This window comes from Mobula hypostoma, chromosome 2, assembly GCF_963921235.1.
Source record: "Mobula hypostoma chromosome 2, sMobHyp1.1, whole genome shotgun sequence".
In the NCBI taxonomy this organism is placed as follows: Eukaryota; Metazoa; Chordata; class Chondrichthyes; order Myliobatiformes; family Myliobatidae; genus Mobula; species Mobula hypostoma.
The window spans coordinates 85,887,423-85,905,884 of record NC_086098.1 but is presented as its reverse complement, the minus strand read 5'-3'; the positions used below and the strand labels follow the sequence as shown (position 1 = coordinate 85,905,884).

The 18,462-nt window shown below is 48.6% G+C and overlaps 1 protein-coding gene across 3 annotated transcripts in view; it reads left to right on the top strand.

Annotated features, from left to right (window-relative positions):
- vit (vitrin) overlaps positions 1-18,462 on the top strand; it is a 52,608-nt gene that overhangs the window by 9,933 nt on the left and 24,213 nt on the right. Inside the window, exons 4-13 of one of the 3 annotated variants that reach the window (XM_063071710.1) lie at positions 446-602; positions 1,904-2,037; positions 2,836-2,913; positions 8,778-8,972; positions 11,199-11,258; positions 11,344-11,406; positions 11,761-11,829; positions 13,646-13,714; positions 15,972-16,040; positions 17,720-17,740. In XM_063071710.1, the coding sequence (XP_062927780.1) occupies positions 446-602; positions 1,904-2,037; positions 2,836-2,913; positions 8,778-8,972; positions 11,199-11,258; positions 11,344-11,406; positions 11,761-11,829; positions 13,646-13,714; positions 15,972-16,040; positions 17,720-17,740 (915 nt within the window). Of the gene's footprint in view, positions 1-445; positions 603-1,903; positions 2,038-2,835; positions 2,914-8,777; positions 8,973-11,198; positions 11,259-11,343; positions 11,407-11,760; positions 11,830-13,645; positions 13,715-15,971; positions 16,041-17,719; positions 17,771-18,462 lie in introns of all 3 variants that reach the window. The other 2 variants (XM_063071701.1, XM_063071720.1) reach the window with 2 other exon arrangements.

Sequence of the window (18,462 nt, the reverse complement as noted above, 5' to 3'; positions counted from 1 at the left end):
AATGGGGCGGTTAAACCCAGTGGGACGGACTGAGGGGAGACTTTAACGTTATGAGAGAGTTTTTACATGTGGCGTGGTCTGAGGGGATGGAGTCCATTGGGGACAGGGGTTGGGGTGATGATGGAAGGCGGCTCGGGAAATGGTGAAGAGGGTGGGAGGGGTTCGGGGGTGGGGGTTCAGGATCACCTGCAGTGGAAAGAGGATGGAGAGTTAGCTTCAGTGTCTGATCCAAGCTGACCGTCCACAGGTGGACCATCTAGAGGTGGGGCTCTCCACAGATGGGACCATCCACAGGTGGGACCATCCAGTGGTGTGACCGTCTAGAGGAGGGACTTTCCATAGATGGGAGTTTCCACATGTGAGATTGATCCGGGGTGGGACTTCTCTGATAACCTAACTGCCTTTGTTGTCTGCTGCTTACCGCCACTTGTGTTCTTGCCTCCAGCTGTGCCTCAGATAGACTGCGACATCAGAGCGGGCAAGGTGAAGGTGTCGGAGTTTGTGGCGCGCTGCCCGCCAGGCTGCCTGGGCACGAAGCAGGCGGTGTGGGGCACGGAGATCTATGCTTCTGTTTCCAGCGTGTGTGTCGCTGCCATTCACAGGTCCATAGCTCTTCCCTTGACTCCAGCCGAGGGGCTCAACAGGTCCTTTTATCCTGGGCAGCTTGTGACAAGAGTCTTTGTTTGGAGCCATGGAGGGGGGGCCATTCAGCCCATGGTGTTTGTGCTCTCCCAACTGGCCCCTGGGCAGAGAGGTTTGCCCTATGGAGGGAGGTTAATTTGACAGTATCAGTACACCCATTTGGATAATGAGAGGTGAACTTAGTGAAAGGTGGATTAATAGAGGTGAATAGGACGATCAGATTTAAAAGGAGTGTGTAAAGTGATCAGATTAAAAGGAGTTTATAAAGTGATCAGATTTAAAAGGAGTGTGTAAGAATGATCAGATTTAAAAGGAGTTTATAAGGTGATGAGAGGCATTAATAGAGTGGACAGACAGTATCTTTCCCCCAGGGCAGAAATGTCAAGTACAAGAAGGCAGAATTTTAAGGTCATTGGAGTGGCTCACCTTTTTGAGTGTGTGCCCAAACTGAAAATCATCATCTAAAAAAACTTTTCTCATGTGCCATGATAAATTTGAGCAGAGGTTATCATTGATTAATGAATTAGTAACAATAATTATGGATTTTTTTTAAAGGAAAAAGGATGATTCCTGTTTACTTGTATTTGTTGTTTGACTGTTAATATATAACAGAGACAGGTTGAGAGAAATCAAGCATTTTAGAAAACCCATTAAAAATTATTAGTAACAATCTTTTAAACAGACAATTGAAATAAAACATCATTTTAAAACATTGTAACCATTTACGATCCAAATACTGATGTGTGCACTAAGGTCTGTGAAGATTTCAAAACATTTCATCCAACATCACGTGTTCTTGTAACCGTCTAGCTGGCGTGAAACATCTGTGAAAACATCTTACTGCTCTCAGAGTGTAAAAAATCATTTGCTGGATAAGATAGTCATTATGGATCTTTTTATTATGGGTGGAGTTTAAGGAAATAGAGAGGTGGAACTGTGTGCCAAGAAAATTTATCAATGTACCTTCTCAGGCACACATGCTATAGGTTCCCCTCATTTATAAGAATTCCTCTCATTCTCCTGTGCTCCAGGGAACAAAGTTCTCGCTCAGGCCCTTGAGTCCCAGCAACTTCTTTGTAATTTTTCTCTGCACTCTTTCAAACTTATTGATATCTTTCCTGTAGGTAGGTATAGGTCATGCAGGTTTGATGCAGTTTATATAATTACAAAGGGGCAGGAGGTAACAGAGATGGGAGGACATGAGCATACAGAAAGAGGACAAGTGGAGCAGGGGTAACTAACCTATCATTGTCTGCTACAGCGGTGTCATCAGAAACAGAGGAGGAAAGATCCACGTTCGGAAGGTGCCCAACAGCTCCAGCTACAAGGGGACCTTTTCCAACGGCGTTCGCTCCTTGTCCCTCCCCAGGTGGAAAGATTCCTTCATTGTGTCGGGTAACTACTACTGAGCCTCCACACCAGAGGACAGAGGCTGTTTTGTTCCCATTTATCCTTAGTGTTTATCATTTGACAACAAGAATTGAGTAAAGGATTAATGCTGCTTTTCAAATGATGGGGTGCTCTGTGAAAGAGGAGAAAGGGATGAAAGTCAGAAAGCTGGGTTCTTAATAAAGGTGGACCCACACATGTGACCGAGCAGCACTCCCCCAGCAGAGCACCAACACCCCCAGCATCGGGGATATCTGACCGAGCAGCACTCCCCCAGCACAGCACCAACACCCCCAGCGTCAGGGATATCTGACCGAGCAGCACTCCCCCAGCACAGCACCAGTCACTCTGGCATCAAGGATATCTTCAAAAGGTGATACCACAAAAGGCAGCATCCATTATTAAGAACCGCCATCACCCAGCACATGGGACGTGCCCTCCACCAAGCAGAGGTACAGAAGCCTGAAGACACACGCTCAACACTTTAGGAGCTCTTTCTTCCCCTCTGCTATTAGATTACTGTATGGACAATGAACCCACACTACCTCAATACCTTTTTCCTCTCTTTTGGCACTACTGATTTAATTTAATTTTTAAAAATATATTTCTTTTTTATTAGTATGTGTTGTAAAGTACTGCAGCCACAAGACGACAAACCTGATTCTGATTCTAAATCTTTTGGGATCTTGACTGTTGTCCAGTTTAGAGCTGAGTACAATGCCCAGCTGGGGCATGAGCTTCACCCCTGTTCTCCCTGTGACGTTGAACTCACCAGCTAACTTTCTTTCCTGTCTATTCCTTCAGCTCCCAAGCTACAGAAAGGAGTAACCTACCCATCCATCCTCGAGTTCCTGCCTCCAAGAAGCTCCAGACTAAGAACCGGTAATTTGGCTGAAGCCGTGGCCTGGGACACCAGCTACAATCACAGTTAAACGTGGTGCACTAACGAGACCCAATTCTGGTTATTTCATTAACTGGACGGGGGAGAGGTGTGGATGAGCAGTCTCCATAGTTCAGGTGTGAGCCAACTGATCACAGACTCCGCATGTGTGTGTGTGTGCACACGTGTAAGCGTGCACACCTGTGTTTATGTGTGTATATACACACATGAATGTGACTTCCTGTGTGTGTGTGTGTGTGTATGTGTCTGGTATGTTTCTGTATTTACAGTATGTTTATCTGTGTGTGTGTATGTCTTAGTATGTCCAGTATGTCTATCTGCGTGTGTGTGTCTGTCTGAATGTCAATGTATACTTCTGTTTCTGTCTATAGTTTTGTTTTTGTGTGTCTGTGCGTATGTTTGGATGTGTTTCTGTCAGTATCTCTGAGTTGTGTGTCTTTGTGTCTGCATCTGTAAGTGTTGTGAGTGTGCATGCCTCCATGATTTGCTCCACAGCTGTCTGTGGCAATTAATTCCACAGATTCACCACTCTCTGACTAAAGAAATTCCTTCTCATCTCCGTTCCCCTTATTCTGAGGCTGTGCACTCTGGCCATACACTCCCCCATAGGAAACATCCTCTCCACATCCACTCTATTGAGGCCATACACTCCCCCCATAGGAAACATCCTCTCCACATCCACTCTATTGAGGCCATACACTCCCCCATAGGAAACATCCTCTCCACATCCACTCTATTGAGGCCATATACTCCCCCCATAGGAAACATCCTCTCCACATCCACTCTATTGAGGCCATACACTCCCCCCATAGGAAACATCCTCTCCACATCCACTCTATTGAGGCCATACACTCCCCCCATAGGAAACATCCTCTCCACATCCACTCTGTTGAGGCCTTACACTCCCCCATAGGAAACATCCTCTCCACATCCACTCTATTGAGGCTATACACTCCCCCCATAGGAAACATCCTCTCCACATCCACTCTATTGAGGCCATACACTCCCCCCATAGGAAACATCCTCTCCACATCCACTCTATTAAGGCCTTTCTGCATTCAGTAGGTTCCAATGAGACCCCCCTTCATTCTGAATTCGGGTGAGTACAGACCCAGAGCCATGAAACACTCCTCATATGATAATCCTTTCAATCCCGGAATAATTCTCATGAACCTCCTTTGGACCCTCTCCAATGTCAGCATACCCTTAGATAAGGGGAGAAAAACTGCTCACAATGCTTTAAGTGAGGCCTCACTGGTGCTTTATAAACCCTCAATATTACATCCTTGCTTTTATATTCTAGTCCTCTTGAAATGAATGCTAATATTGCATTGGCCTTCCTCACCACAAACTCAACCTGTAAATTAACCTTTAGGGAGTCTTGCACAAGTACTCCCAAGTCCCTTTGCACCTCAGAGTTTTGAATTTTCTCTCCATTTAGAAAATAGTCTACGCTTTTATTTCTTCTACCAAAGTGCAGGACCAGACACGTCCTGACACTGTATTCCATCTGCCACGTCTTTGCCTATTCTCCTAATCTGTCTAAGTCCTTCTGTAACCTCCCTGCTTCTTCAAAACTACTTGCCCCTCTACCTATGTTTGTATTGTCCACAAAGCCATCAATTCTATCATCTAAATCATTGACATATAACATGAGAAGAGGTCCCAACACCGACCCCTGCATAACATTCACTAGTCACTAGCAGTCAACTAGAAAAGGCTCCCTTCATTCCCACTCTTCCCCTCCTGCCAGTCAGCCAATCTATCCATGTTCTTATTTTTCCCGTACTGTAATACCATGGGACCTTATCTTGTTAAGCAGCCTGTCAAAGTGTGGGACCTTGTCAAAAGCCTTCTGAAAATCCAAGAACACAACCTCCACCGATTCTCCTTTGCCTACCCCGCTTGTAATTTATTTAAAGAATTCCAACAGATCAGTCAGGCAAGATTTTCGCTTGAGTGGATCTGTGGGATGCTCTGCCTCAGAAGGCAGTGGAGGCCAATTCTCTGGATGCTTTCAAGAAAGAGATGGATAGAGCTCTTAAAGATAGTGGAATCAAAGGTTGTGGGGATAAGGCAGGAACGGGGTACTGATTGTGGATGATCAGCCATGATCACAGTGAATGGCGGTGCTGGCTGGAAGGGCCGAATGGCCTACTCCTGCACCTATTGTCTGTTGTCTATTGAAACCATGCTGACTACAGCCTATTTTATCGTTTGCTTCCAAGTACTCTGAAACCACACCCTTAACAATTGATTCCAACACCTTCCCAACCACTGAGGTCAGACTATCAGGCCTATAATTTCTTTTCCTCAAAAAGTGGCAGGTGGAATACAGTGTTGAGAAATATACGATAATGCATTTTAGTAAAAGTAAAATAGTGCGAACTATTAACTAAGTGGGGAGAAGGTTCAAACATCAAAGGTGCAGAGGGACTTAGGAGTCCTTGTGCAAGACTACCAGAAGGATAATTTACAGGTTGAGTCTGTGGTACTGAAGGCAAAAGCAATGTTGGCATTAATTTCAGGGGGAATAGAATACAAAAACAAGGATAGAATGCTGAGGGTTTATAAGATACTGGTCAGGCTGCACTTGGAGTATTGTCAATAGTTTTAGGCCAAATATCTCAGAAAGGATGTGTTGTCATTGGAGAGAGTCCAGAGGAGGTTCATGAGGATGATTTTGGAACAAAGGGGTTAACATATGAGGAGTGTTTGGCAGCTTTGGGGCTGTATTGACTGGAACTTAGAAGAATGTGTAAGGATCTCATTGAAACCTACTGAATGTTGAAAGCACTAGCTAGGGTGGATGTGGAGAGAATGTTTCCTATGGTGGGGATATCCAGAACTAGAGGGCACAGCCTCAAAATTTAGGGCAACTTTTTAGAATAGAGGTAAGGGGGATTTTTTTATTTTAGCCAGAGAGTGGTGAATCTGTGGAATGCTCTGCCACAGACTGCGGTGGAGCTCAAGTCCATGGGTATGTTTAAAGCAGAAGTTGATAGTTTCCTGGTCGGTCAGGGCATCGAAGGATATGCCAAGAAGGCAGGTCTATGGGGTTGGGTGGGATCTGGGATCAGCCATGATGGAATGGTGGAGCAGACTCGATGGGCTGAATGGCCTAATTCTGCTCCTATGTCTTATGGTCTCTGCCTGTCTGCTTCCTTGAAGAGTGGAGCGACATTTGCAATTTTCCAGTCCTCTGGAACCATACCAGAATCCATTGATTCTTGAAAGATCATTACTAATGCCTCCACAATCTCTTCAGCCACCTCTTTCAGAACTCTGGGGTATAGTCCATATGTTCCAGGTGATTTATCTACCTTCAGACCTTTCAGTTTCCTAAGCACCTGCTCCCTAGTAACAGCAACTTGGCTCACTTCTGACCCCTGACACTCTGGAACTTCCATCATACTGCTGGTACCTTCCACAGTGAACGCTGATGCAAAATACCATGGCCGGAAGGCAGAGGAGCAGAATTAGGCCATTTGGCCCATCGAGTCTGCTCTACCATTTCACCATGGCTGATCCTTCCCCCATCGCCCCACTACCCGGCCTTCTCCCCATAACCTTTGATGCCATAGCCAATCAAGAACCTATCAATCCCTGCCTTAAATACACCCAACGACCTGGCCTCCACAGCTGCCTGTGGTAACAAATTCCACAAATCCACCACTCTTTGGCTAAAGAAATTTCTCTGCATTTCTGTTTTAAATGGATTCACCTCTATCTTGAGGCTGTGCCCTCTTGTCCTAGCCTCTCCCATCATGGGAAACATCCTTTCCACATCCACTCTGTCTAGGCCTTTCAACCTTATAAAGATTTCAGTGAGATCCCCCCCCCATCCTTCTAAATTCCAGCGAGTACAGACCCAGAGCCTTACAACGTCCTCGTATGATAACCCTTTCATTCCCAGAATCATCCTTGTGAGTCTCCTTTGAACTCTCTCCAATGCCAACACATCTTTTCTTAGATAAGGAGCCCAAAACTGTCACAATACTCAAGGTGAGGCCTCCCCAGTGCCTTATAAAGCCTCAGCATCACATCCCTGCTCTTATATCCTAGACCTCTTGAAATGAATACTAACATGGCATTTGCCTTCCTCATCACTGACTCTACCTGCAAGTTAGGGTGTTCTACATAAGGACTCCCAAGTCCCTTTGCATCTCAGATTTTTGGATTTTCTCCCCACTTAGAAAATAGTCCGCACATTTATTTCTTCCACCAAAGTGCATAACCGTGAATTTTCCAACAACATATTTCATTTGCAGCTTTCTTGCCCATACTCCTAATCTGCCTGTCCTTCTGCAGCCTACCAGTTTCCTCAACACTACCTGCCCCTCCACTAATCTTCATGTCATCTGCAAACTTGGCAACAAAGCCATCTATTCCATCATCTAAATCATCGATGTATCCATAAAATACTTACTCAATTCATTCGCCATTTCCTTGTCGCACTACTACTTCTCCAGCATCATTTTCCAACAGTCCGATATCTTCTCTCTCCTTTCTTTTACACTTCGTATATTTGAAGTAAATTTTGGGTATCCTCTTTAATATCCTTTCTAAGGATTTGACTTCATTTTTTTTAACCAACAAAGCCAGCCCATCCCCTCTGCCTACCTGCCTGTCCTTTCTGTACAATGTGTATGTATCCTTGGATGTTAAGCTCCTCCACCCCCCCCCCAGCTATAATCATCTTTCAGCCATGACTCAGTGATGCCCACAACGCCACACGTACCAACACAAACTGTGCTAAAAGTCTGGTTTACTGCCCGCAGCCGGTCCTATACTCATGACCCTTTTCGATTTATATTGCAACCCATCCTGTTCACTGCAAGCCTGACCTGTCTCCTTCAGGTTCAGGCGTAACAGGGTCGTGCTATCCCCAGAAGAGATCCCAATGATCCAGAAATCTGAAGCCCTGCCCCCTGCACCAGCTCCACAGCTACACATTGATCAACCATATCATCCTATTCTTGCCCTCACTGACACGTGGCATTGGCAGCAATCCAGAGATCACTAACCTGGAGGTTATGCTTTCAGCTTTCTACCTACCTCCATAAAATCACTCTTCAGGACCTACCTATGTCACTGGTGCCAATATGTACCAAGACTGCTGGCTGCTCCCCCTCCTCCTTTAGAATGCCGTGCAGCCGATCCAAAACATCCCGGACCCTGGCACCTGCGGGGCAGCATACCATCCCAGTGTCTCACGCGTCCATAGAAACTCGTCTCTGTTCCTCTAACTATGGAAACGCTCCTGTTGTCCTCTTCACCCCCCTCTTCTTTTGTGTCTCAGCGCCAGACTCCATGCCAAAGACCCAATGACTGTTCCCCCTTTGCCCCCCCCCCACCCTGGGTAGGTCATCCCCTCCGATAGTATCGAAAGCGCTAGACTTATTATCAAGGGGAATGCCCACAGGGGTACTCTGCTCTGGCTGCATATTCCCACCTTCTCCTGACAGTCACTGGGCTGCCTGCCTCCTACAGCCTGGGAGTGACTGCCTCGCCGTTGCTCCAATCTCACTTCCTCAGTCTCCCTTCTGAGCCGGAGGTCCTCGAGCTGCAGCTCCAGTTCCTTACTCGTTCCCCTCAGCTGGAAGAACAGGCCGGTGAGCTGTTGTGGAGCGGGTTGGGTGATGTCGGATCCCGACGCGAAACGTCGACTGTCCATTCCCCAGCATCCCGAGTGTCGGCTGTGACTGCACAGACTTTCACCCCGGCTTGTGTGTAGGGGGGGGAGGGTGGTGGTGAGCTCCTGACTGAGGGTCTGAGCGAGAGGGAGGGCTGCGTGTGTGTGGTTTCTCCTTAACTAACCCTGCCTTTCTCCGGCTGTAAGCAGGGAGGCTGAAGACCACCAAGGCGCCGGCTCCCACCGCTGCCCAGCCGACCACCACCCAGCCCAACACCCAGCGGCCTGTGACAACCCGGCCGCCAGCTCCACTGGAAACCCACACAACCCACCCACCCTGGCCAAGGGACATTGCTCGACAGTCGGCCCCCCACCGGCCATCCCTGCTGGGCGGTGTGGAACCAGGTGAGTGTCGGGGGTCAGAAAATGTTGCTGTGTTAGAGCCTGGAGCAGGGTCCCAGGGATCACCCCGGCTCTTCTGTGTGGCTTATACCATGCAGAATCCCGCCTGTTCTCTGCCAGGACAAAGATCCCCTTCCTTCTGCCCGGGGTCAGCCTTCCCTCTGCCCCGCGTCTGATCGAACCACCTCCCGACGGTCGAAGGTGGGATCCTCGGTCTCGGCTGCTACTGCTCTCGGGACTGAGCTCTTCCCCGGGTCAGAGCATCACAGGGACCCCAGCTGGTGGTCCGGAGTGCCACCCTGCCCGCGGTGTCAAATAAAGGACTCATTATCATCATCACTACGTTCCATCATGTGATGTGGGTAGTCGTGGTCTTCCATCAGCCCTGCTGTTCTTACTCCTCTCTGTCCGTGACAATGACTCTTCTCAGCAAGTTTTCCTACAGAACCGGTTTGCCATTGCCTTCTTCTGGGCAGTGCCTGCCTTTACAAGACAGGTGATAGTATAGTATTAATGGTGAGACTCTTGGCAGTGTGGAGGATCAGAGGGATCTTGGGGTCTGAGTCCATAGGACACTCAAAGCTGCTGTGCAGGTTGACTCTGTGGTTAAGAAGGCGTACGGTGTATTGGCCTTCATCAATCGTGGAATTGAATTTAGGAGCCGAGAGGTAATGTAGTTGTATCGGACCCTGGTCAGACCCCACTTGGAGTACCGTGCTCAGTTCTGGTTGCCTCACTACAGGAAGGATGTGGAAGCCATAGAAAGGGTGAAGAGATTTACAAGGATGTTGCCTGGATTGGGGAGCATACCTTATGAGAATAGGTTTAGTGAACTCAGTCTTTTCTCCTTGGAGCGACGGAGGATGAGAGGTGACCTGATAGAGGTGTATAAGATGATGAGAGGCATTGATCGTGTGGATAGTCAGAGGCTTTTTCCCAGGACTGAAATGGTTGCCACAAGAGGACACAGGTTTAAGGTGCTGGGATGTAGGTACAGAGGAGATGTCAGGGGTAAGGTTTTTACTCAGAGAGTGGTGAGTGCGTGGAATGGGCTGCCGGTAACAGTGGTGGAGGCGGATACGATAGGGTCTTTTAAGAAACTTTTGGATAGGTACATGGAGCTTAGAAAAATAGAGGGCTATGGGTAATCCTAGTAATTTCTAATGTAGGGACATGTTCTGCACAACTTTGTGGGCTGAAGGGCCTGTATTGTGCTGTAGGTTTTCTATGTTTCTGTGTGATGCCAGCCAGAGATTGTCTGCCTGGCATCAGTGGTCAGATAACCAGGACTTGTGGTATGCACCAGAAACTCATATGACTATCCACTACCTGCTCAGAGTGGTGGGGTGGGGGAGAGAGCTAAACTGGCGCTACACCTTACCCAAGGTGTAGGCTAGCGGAGGGAAGGAGCGTCTTATCTCTCCTTTGGTAGAGATGTATCTCCACCCCGCCACCCAGAATAAGGATTAACCCTCTCAGACTCTCTCTAACTCCCCCCCCCCCACCTCACTCGCTCTGTTTACCTTACAATGACCCGGTTCAGGCGTGGCTAGTTTCACTCACCTCAGCTCTGGCTCACTGTCAAGAACTCTTTACAACTCATGTTCTCACTGGTTTTTTTAGCTGCGCAGTTTGTCTTTTGCTGTTGGTTATCACTCCTTGCCTGTTTATGTGTAGTTTTTCTACTGTATTTCTTTTTCCCTGTAAATGCCTGCAAAAAAAGAATCTCAAAGGTTTACCAACTTTGATAATAAATTAACTTTAAAGCTGTGAATCTGAAGTGGTCTTCCGTCTCCTCTCTCTGTCTGTCTCGAAGCTGCACATCACCACTCAGTGTCCCGGTGTCTGACCCAACCCCCCACCCCCTCCCCCCCTCCCCACTGACCCTGACTCCCACACGCCGGAGGTGCAGCACCTCAGGGTCTCGGAGTCCCACAGAGATGCCTGTTGTCTCACTCAGACAGCGATGCATCCGGAAAAACTGATGAGGTGCTCCAGTTGAGATGGCCACAGATTTCCTCAGTTTGTATCACAGACGTCTTGAACTCGAGGCCACCATTACAGTCTTTCTCATTCCGCGTTAACCCGTAGCTAACGACTGGTCTCTCTCCACCAGGCAGCAGCCTCCCGTCAGGTAGGTGACCAGTGGACTCCCGGTGATTCTCGGAGTGCTGCCCGCGGTGTTTCTCCCTTCCAGGCTGACAAAATGATCTCTTTTCCCCCCGTCAGCTCTCCGGGAATCAGGAGTGGCCGAATTCACCGACAGGAGCAACCCTCTGCCGCACGCAGGTACCTCACCACCCCTCCACAATCTGGTAAATGTGCTACTGGAATCGCTCTGTGTAATCTGACGCCGTGCTTTTGTCACGATCAGGGGTCCATCGGTGGGAGCCAGCCATCGCGGTGCAACGAGCGGGAGGCGTGGGTCCCATTCACGGTGGGTGAACTCAGAGTGTGAACAACTCCAGACATCCGCCACCCCACCAACTTTCCTTCATTTATCTATCCCTCTTTTATTCTAACTTCACTCCTCCTGTTATCTATCACACCCCCTTTTCTCTTTTCTTCTTTCTCCTTTTTTTCTCCCTCTCTCCTTTTGTCTTTCTCCTTCCCTCTTCTTTCTCTTTTTTTTCCTCCTTTTCTTTCTCTTCTTTCTTTTTCACCTTTCTCTCTTTCTCCTTTGCTCTTTCCTCTGTCTGTCTCCTTCCTCTCTGGATGCGGTCTGATTCGGGGGGATTTGCCGCCGTCGCTTCACTCACGCTCCCGATCTGTGACTCTCTCATCTCGCTAGGTTTCAGCAGACAGGCTCATTTGGCGCGGCCCCGTTCGGACTGGCTGATCCCTCCTGTAAACCCACGAGGTGAGTGAGCAGCGATCCTTCCTGTTCCACAGCCCCTCTACGCCAGTCTCTGAACGCAGACAGTACAGCACATTATGCCCTGTTTCTGTTTTCTACATTACAACGAGGATTATGGCTTTCAAAACGGGCACCTTACTGCTGGTAAAGCATATCAACTGACTTTGTGTAAAGTTTCCTAGAAAGACAAGTTTATTTTCCTTTAAAAATCTGGCAGACTAGGGTTGTCCTTCAGAGAGGTTCATTATTGTGTCGGGACAGAATGGTGACGGAGAGATAAATTAATAAATACAACTGGAAAATAGAGGGAATAGGATTGATTGCGTTTTAGAACACTGATAATTCTGCGACATACATGGAATCGATCACGCGTGGCAGGGTTACACTGGCAGTGGCTACACCACTGTGTGTGTGTGAAGCAGTGCGTGTCTCTGAGTGTGAGAGAGTCTGTGTGTCTGTGTGTGAAGCCGTGCGTGTCTCTGAGTGTGAGAGTGTGTGTGTGTCTGTGTGTGAAGCAGTGTGTGTCTCTGAGTGTGAGAGAGTCTGTGTGTCTGTGTGTGAAGCCGTGCGTGTCTCTGAGTGTGAGAGTGTGTGTGTGTCTGTGTGTGAAGCAGTGTGTGTCTCTGAGTGTGAGAGAGTCTGTGTGTCTGTGTGTGAAGCCGTGCGTGTCTCTGAGTGTGAGAGTGTGTGTGTGTCTGTGTGTGAAGCAGTGTGTGTCTCTGAGTGTGAGAGAGTCTGTGTGTCTGTGTGTGAAGCCGTGCGTGTGTCTCTGAGTGTGAGAGAGTCTGTGTGTGTGTGAAGCAGTGCGTGTCTCTGAGTGTGTGTGTGTGTGTGTGTGTGTGTGTGTGTGAAGCAGTGCGTGTCTCTGAGTGTGAGAGTCTGTATGAAGCAGTGAGAGAGTGTGTGTGTGTGTGTGAAGCCGTGTGTGTCCGAGTGTGAGAGAGTCCGTGTGTGTGAAGCCGTGCGTGTCTCTGAGTGTGAGAGTCTGTATGAAGCAGTGAGAGTGTGTGTGTCCGAGTGTGAGAGAGCCTGTGTGTGTGTGAAGCAGTGCGTGTCTCTGAGTGTGAGAGTCTGTGTGTCTGTGTGTGAAGCCGTGCGTGTCTCTGAGTGTGAGATTGTGTGTGTGTCTGTGTGTGAAGCAGTGTGTGTCTCTGAGTGTGAGAGAGTCCGTGTGTGTGAAGCAGTGCGTGTCTCTGAGTGTGTGTGAGAGAGGGTCTCTAAATGAGAAGGAGAGAATCTGTGACTCTTGAACTGGAGGGAATAACTTCACTCGCCCCATCACTGAACTGTTTCCACAACCTATGGACTCACTTTCAAGGACTCTTCATCTCGTGCTCTTGATACATATTGCTTATTTATTTATTATTATTATTATTTTTCTTTCTTTTTGCATGTGCACGGTTGTCTTTTGCACGCTGGTCGTCCACCCTGTCGGTGCGGTCTTCTATTGTGGTTATTGGAATTATTGAGAATGAATCTCGGAGCTGTGTCTGGTATCCAATAACTATAATAATAAGCATACTTCTGAACTTTGAAAGAGACTGCGAATCTCTGTATGAGAGAGTCTGAGAGAGAGAGGGAGGGAAAAGTCTGTGGGAGAGAGAGAGGGAATGCACGTGTGTTTGAGAGAGTGTGAGTGAGGGTGTCTTCCTCCTGTGTCTGTTTGCCCACTGTGGGTTAATGGGGAAGGGGTTAGTGTGTTTCCATGGTGCCTCCCCCAGCCCCTGAGGCACCATGGTTCCCAGTCCCACTGCCCCGGACATGGTAGTTTCCCAGCTCCAACAGGTGATGCCTTACAGATGCTTCTTTCTGTCTCCAGTTGACAGCTCTGAGTTGGCCACCAACCCTGCTTACACCTGGACTGACGAGAAGACCCCCAACAACCCAGGTCAGAGTCATCCAGACACTCAACTAACCCAGACCCCTCGCTCCCTCCAGGGACCCAGGCACACTCGCAGGGAGGGATTGGAACTCCCTTTCAGCTTCACCAGTGGGGGTGGGGGCGTTTGGGATGCATTGTGTGTGGCTCAGGGCGGTGTTTGGGGTGGGTGGGTCTCACGATTGGCACAGGCTGGGGTGGGATGGGGCAGGTAATGGATGTCACGGGTGGGTGATGAGGGTTCTGTATAGGATGGGGAAGATGGGTGAGGTGGGCGTGTGGGGAGGGTTCTGTGGAATAGGGTGAGATGGGTGAGATTAGAGTGATGGGGAGATGGATACAGGTGGGGAGGGGTGAGGTTGGGGAGACGAGGCGATGGGTACAGGTGGGGAGGGGTGAGGTTGGGGAGACGAGGCGATGGGTACAGGTGGGGAGGGGTGAGGTTGGGGAGATGAGGCGATGGGTACAGGTGGGGAGGGGTGAGGTTGGGGAGATGAGGTGATGGGTACAGGTGGGGAGGGGTGAGGGGGAGATGAGGTGATGGGTACAGGTGGGGAGGGGTGGACTCTGAGGAAATGAGGTGATGGGTACTGGTAGGGGGGTGCAGGTTGAGATGAGTCGATGGGTACAGGTGGGGAGGGGTGGACTCAGAAAATGAGGTGATGAGTATATGTGGGAGAGGGGTGGACTCTGAGGAAATGAGGTGATGGGTACTGGTAGGGGGGTGCAGGTTGAGATGAGTTGATGGGTACAGGTGGGGAGGGGTGGACTCTGAGGAAATGAGGTGATGGGTACTGGTAGGAGGGATGCAGGTTGAAGAGATGAGTCAGTGAGCACAGGTGGGTGGGAGATTGGGGAGATGAAGCGATAGGTACAGATTTGGGGGGGTGTTGGGTTTTGAGGTGATGGGGAGATAGTGGGGCATGGTACGGGTGCACTCCCAATGGGAGGGGTTCTGGATAGCAAAGCTCGGAGCCTTCCTTCTCAACTCATGTGGGATTCCTGCATCAAAAACAGCCCCCACCTCTAGTATTGGGAGTGTTACGTACCCCGTAACTGGGTTGCCAAACCAGCAGAAATGGATCACTCAGTTGGAGTCTGGAGTACTAGAACTAAGAAAGTTTTATTAAAGAAACAAGCAACACAGTAATCGAAAGGATAATAAATGCAACAGTTCAGCGATGATAAACACACATGTGCACAGAATTAAGATAACAGCATCAATCAAGCTCTATCGTTGTCTAGGGGTAAATGACCAAATTTCAAAGTGACTCAAAAGTTCAGTCCAGTTAGTAGTTCAGTTCGCAGTAATCGTTGCCATGGTGATGGACAACGTTGGGGGAGAGAGAGAGAACAGGAACAACTGATCATTCAGAACGGCTTCACTCACAGACCGGCGAGATTGCTCACAAGCCGCGTTTGGGCGGGTCCTTGGTGATGTCACCTGAGGTCACCGACTGTGACCCCTCCTCCAGATGCGGTCGATCCTCTGCAGTGAACCCGGCACCCAGGCAAGGGCAGACACACACCGGGTTCCCGCTGATCGTACCTTTCCACCCTGGCCGTTGTCTGGTACCTCTCACCGACTCGTGAGAAGCGTACCGCTTCCAGGGTCTCGTTACCTCGGGTGGCGTGTGTCACCTGCCTTAGCGAACCTGTCCCTTTTTATCCCCCTGCTGGGGTATCGCCTGTCCATCACTTCAAACAGTTCAGGGTTCAAAGGGGGAGCCGCTCCAGACAGCTCTCTTTCTCCCACGTCCCTTCATTACACATCTCCAGACGCTGCTCCATTGTTCCTTATCTCTCCTTCCCCTGAGGGCAGGTGGCAGACCAACTGCTGATGCCACTGATGCTAACCCAGGCCAGCAAACATCTTAATTTTATGTGTATTCTCGTCACAGGAGTGAAAGAGTGGGTAGTTTGGCCCACCTACCCTGGGTGAGCCTAGTCCTGCAGGAGTGAGTTGCTATGAGATGGGAATGTGTGGTCAATCTCTGCCGCAAGTTTAGCCTCTGACCTGCTAAAATCCTGTCAGAACATCCAGTAGTCTCTGACCAAAATGGAGGAGCTACTGACAGCTGTTGCTGGCCAAGGGGTTGATTATGATCGAGCACCCGGGGTCAGGGAAGCCTTCCTTCTGCCCTATTGACAGTCTGTGTCCGTTAACCCGGCCTTGGCACAGGCAGGCAAAAAACGCACTACTTGCCCTGACTTTCCTGTCCATGGGCAGGAGACCTGGCCTGACTAACTGTTGTCACACTTATAGCTTACAGCTCTACTCCTGGGCTCTCTGACTACCAGAAGTGGATCCTGGGCCTCGGTGTGGGCACTCACAGTAAGTCCGCTTGCTATTATTAATCCAGGAGGTGCCAGTTAAATAAAAGAGCCTAATTCAAGCCTGATAAGTAGGCTGCATTGCACAGAGAGAACAGGGAGAGAATTCAGAAGTCACGGGAACAAGGAGAACGGGAGTACTCATTCACGATTCCCTTAAAGGTTTATATTATATTTTAAAATTATTTACAGATACAGCACAGAAATGGCTCTTCCAACCCAACACTGCCCTATTACACCCTTGTGGCCAGTTACCCTGTACATTTTTGGAATATAGGAGGAAACTGGAGTTCCCGGAGGAAACACACACACACACTCATTGGGAGGACATACAAACTCCTTACAGAAGTGTGAAATTGAACCTCGGTTACAGGTACTGTAATAGCGTTAAGCTAATCGATATCCTACCGTGCTGCTCAACCTGCAGGTTAATGGGCAGTAGTAAAGAAGGCAAGCACAATGTTTAATTTTATTTAGAGATGGAGTGTGGAATGGGCCCTTACAGGGCAATGAACACGCTGCCCAGCAACCCTCCTATTTAACACTATCCTAATCACGGGACAACTTACAACGACCAATTGACCCAGTAACCAGTACGTCTTTGGACTGTGGGAGTAGATCGAACACCCGGAGGAAACCCACACAGTCACGAAGAAAATGTACAATCTCCTGACAGAGGGCGCCGGAACTGAACTCTGAACTGTGATGGAGTCGCAGTAATTACTATGCTACTGTGGGGCCCGTTTGAGAGCGCAAGAGTACAAAAGCAAGGGTGTACTGTGGTGGGTTTCTAATGCGTGGGTCAGACCACGTTTGGAATATTGTGAGCAATTGGGCCTCGGAGGAGCCCCACAAGAACAATCCCAGGGATGGAAGGCTTAGTGTACGAGGAGTGTTTGTTGTTCTGGGTCTGTTCTCAATGGAGTCTAACGTGGGAAGATCTCATTGAAACCTATTACTGTAGATACTGAAAGGCCTTGACAGAGTGACATGGAGAGGATATTTCCATCATTGGGAGAGTCCGAGACCCAAGGACACAGCCTGAGAACAAAGGGACATCCCCTCAAAATCAGAATCAGAATCAGGTTTAATACCACCAGCATATGTCGTGAAATTTGTTAACTTAGCAGCAGTACAATGCAATATATGATAAATATAGGGAAAAAATAAATGAATTACAGTAAATATATATATATGTATGTATGTGTGTGTGTGTAGATTAAATCATTAAATTTAAAAGTAGTGCGAAAAGAGGCACGCTCCTTAAAGATGCCTTCAATACTACAGAGGCTAGTACCCAAGATGGAGCTGACAAATTTTACAACTTTCTGTAGCTTCTTTCAGTCCTGTGCAGTAGCCCCCACCCCCATACCAGATGGTGATGCAGCCTGTCAGAATGCTCTCCACAATACCACTGTAGAAGTTTGCAAGTGTTTTAGGTAATGACGATGAGAAGATGAGGAGGGATTTCTTTAGCCAGAGGGTGGTGAATCTGTGGAATTCATTGCCAGAGAGGGAAGTGATTGGGTATATTTAAGGCGGAGATTGCTAGGTTGTTCAGAGGGTAAGAGTAACAGTGAAGAAGGTAAGAGAATGGGATTGGAAGATAGATGGTGGTGAAATGGACAGGTGCTGATCGGACATTGTTTCACAATTCCTATGTTCTCTTTAATCTGGCAGATCAGAGAGCTCAGGATCCAGGTACATGGACATTTGACTCTTCAGACCATGGTATGAGGCACTGTATTTTCATTTATTGACCACCCTGTGCCGGGTCTCACAGCTGTGTACGTGCACGTTCTCCTCATGAACTTAATGGCTGACAAGCATGGCAGCGACCAGCCCCAGAAGTGGGGTGCTGGGAATCAGAAAATCCCCGGTGCGGTTAGCTTGGCCGTGTATTGGGGTTATACCACTAAACCTTGTCGATATTTCATTGAAAGTCAAGGGTTCAAAGCACCAGCAAACAGACCATGGGAACACAGCCCAGGCTCACTCACAGTGCTAAGCACATGACGTTTTTCTGAAGTTACCTCTGGGTGCTCTGGTTTCCTCCCACATTCCAAAGGCGTACAGATTACTAGGTTAGCTGGTCACATAAACCAGAGAGGCCTGTAACCATGCTGTATCTCTAAATAAATGTAGTAGCACAGCACAACTCTGTGGCTTTCTTAACCCTTCCTCTACTGGAAGATGTTATTCAGTTGATCAGTTGGACTGGGGTTTGTCTGTGGATTGACACTGGGTTATTCTATCAGCCTCCCTGTCACTGAGTGCTTCACAAGAAGCAGCATCCATCATCAAAGACCCCCACCATCCAGGCCATGTTGTTTTCTGACTACCACCATCGGGCAGGAGGTACGGGAGCCTTAGGGGCCACACCACCACGTGCAGGAACGGTTATTACCCTGTAATCATTAGGG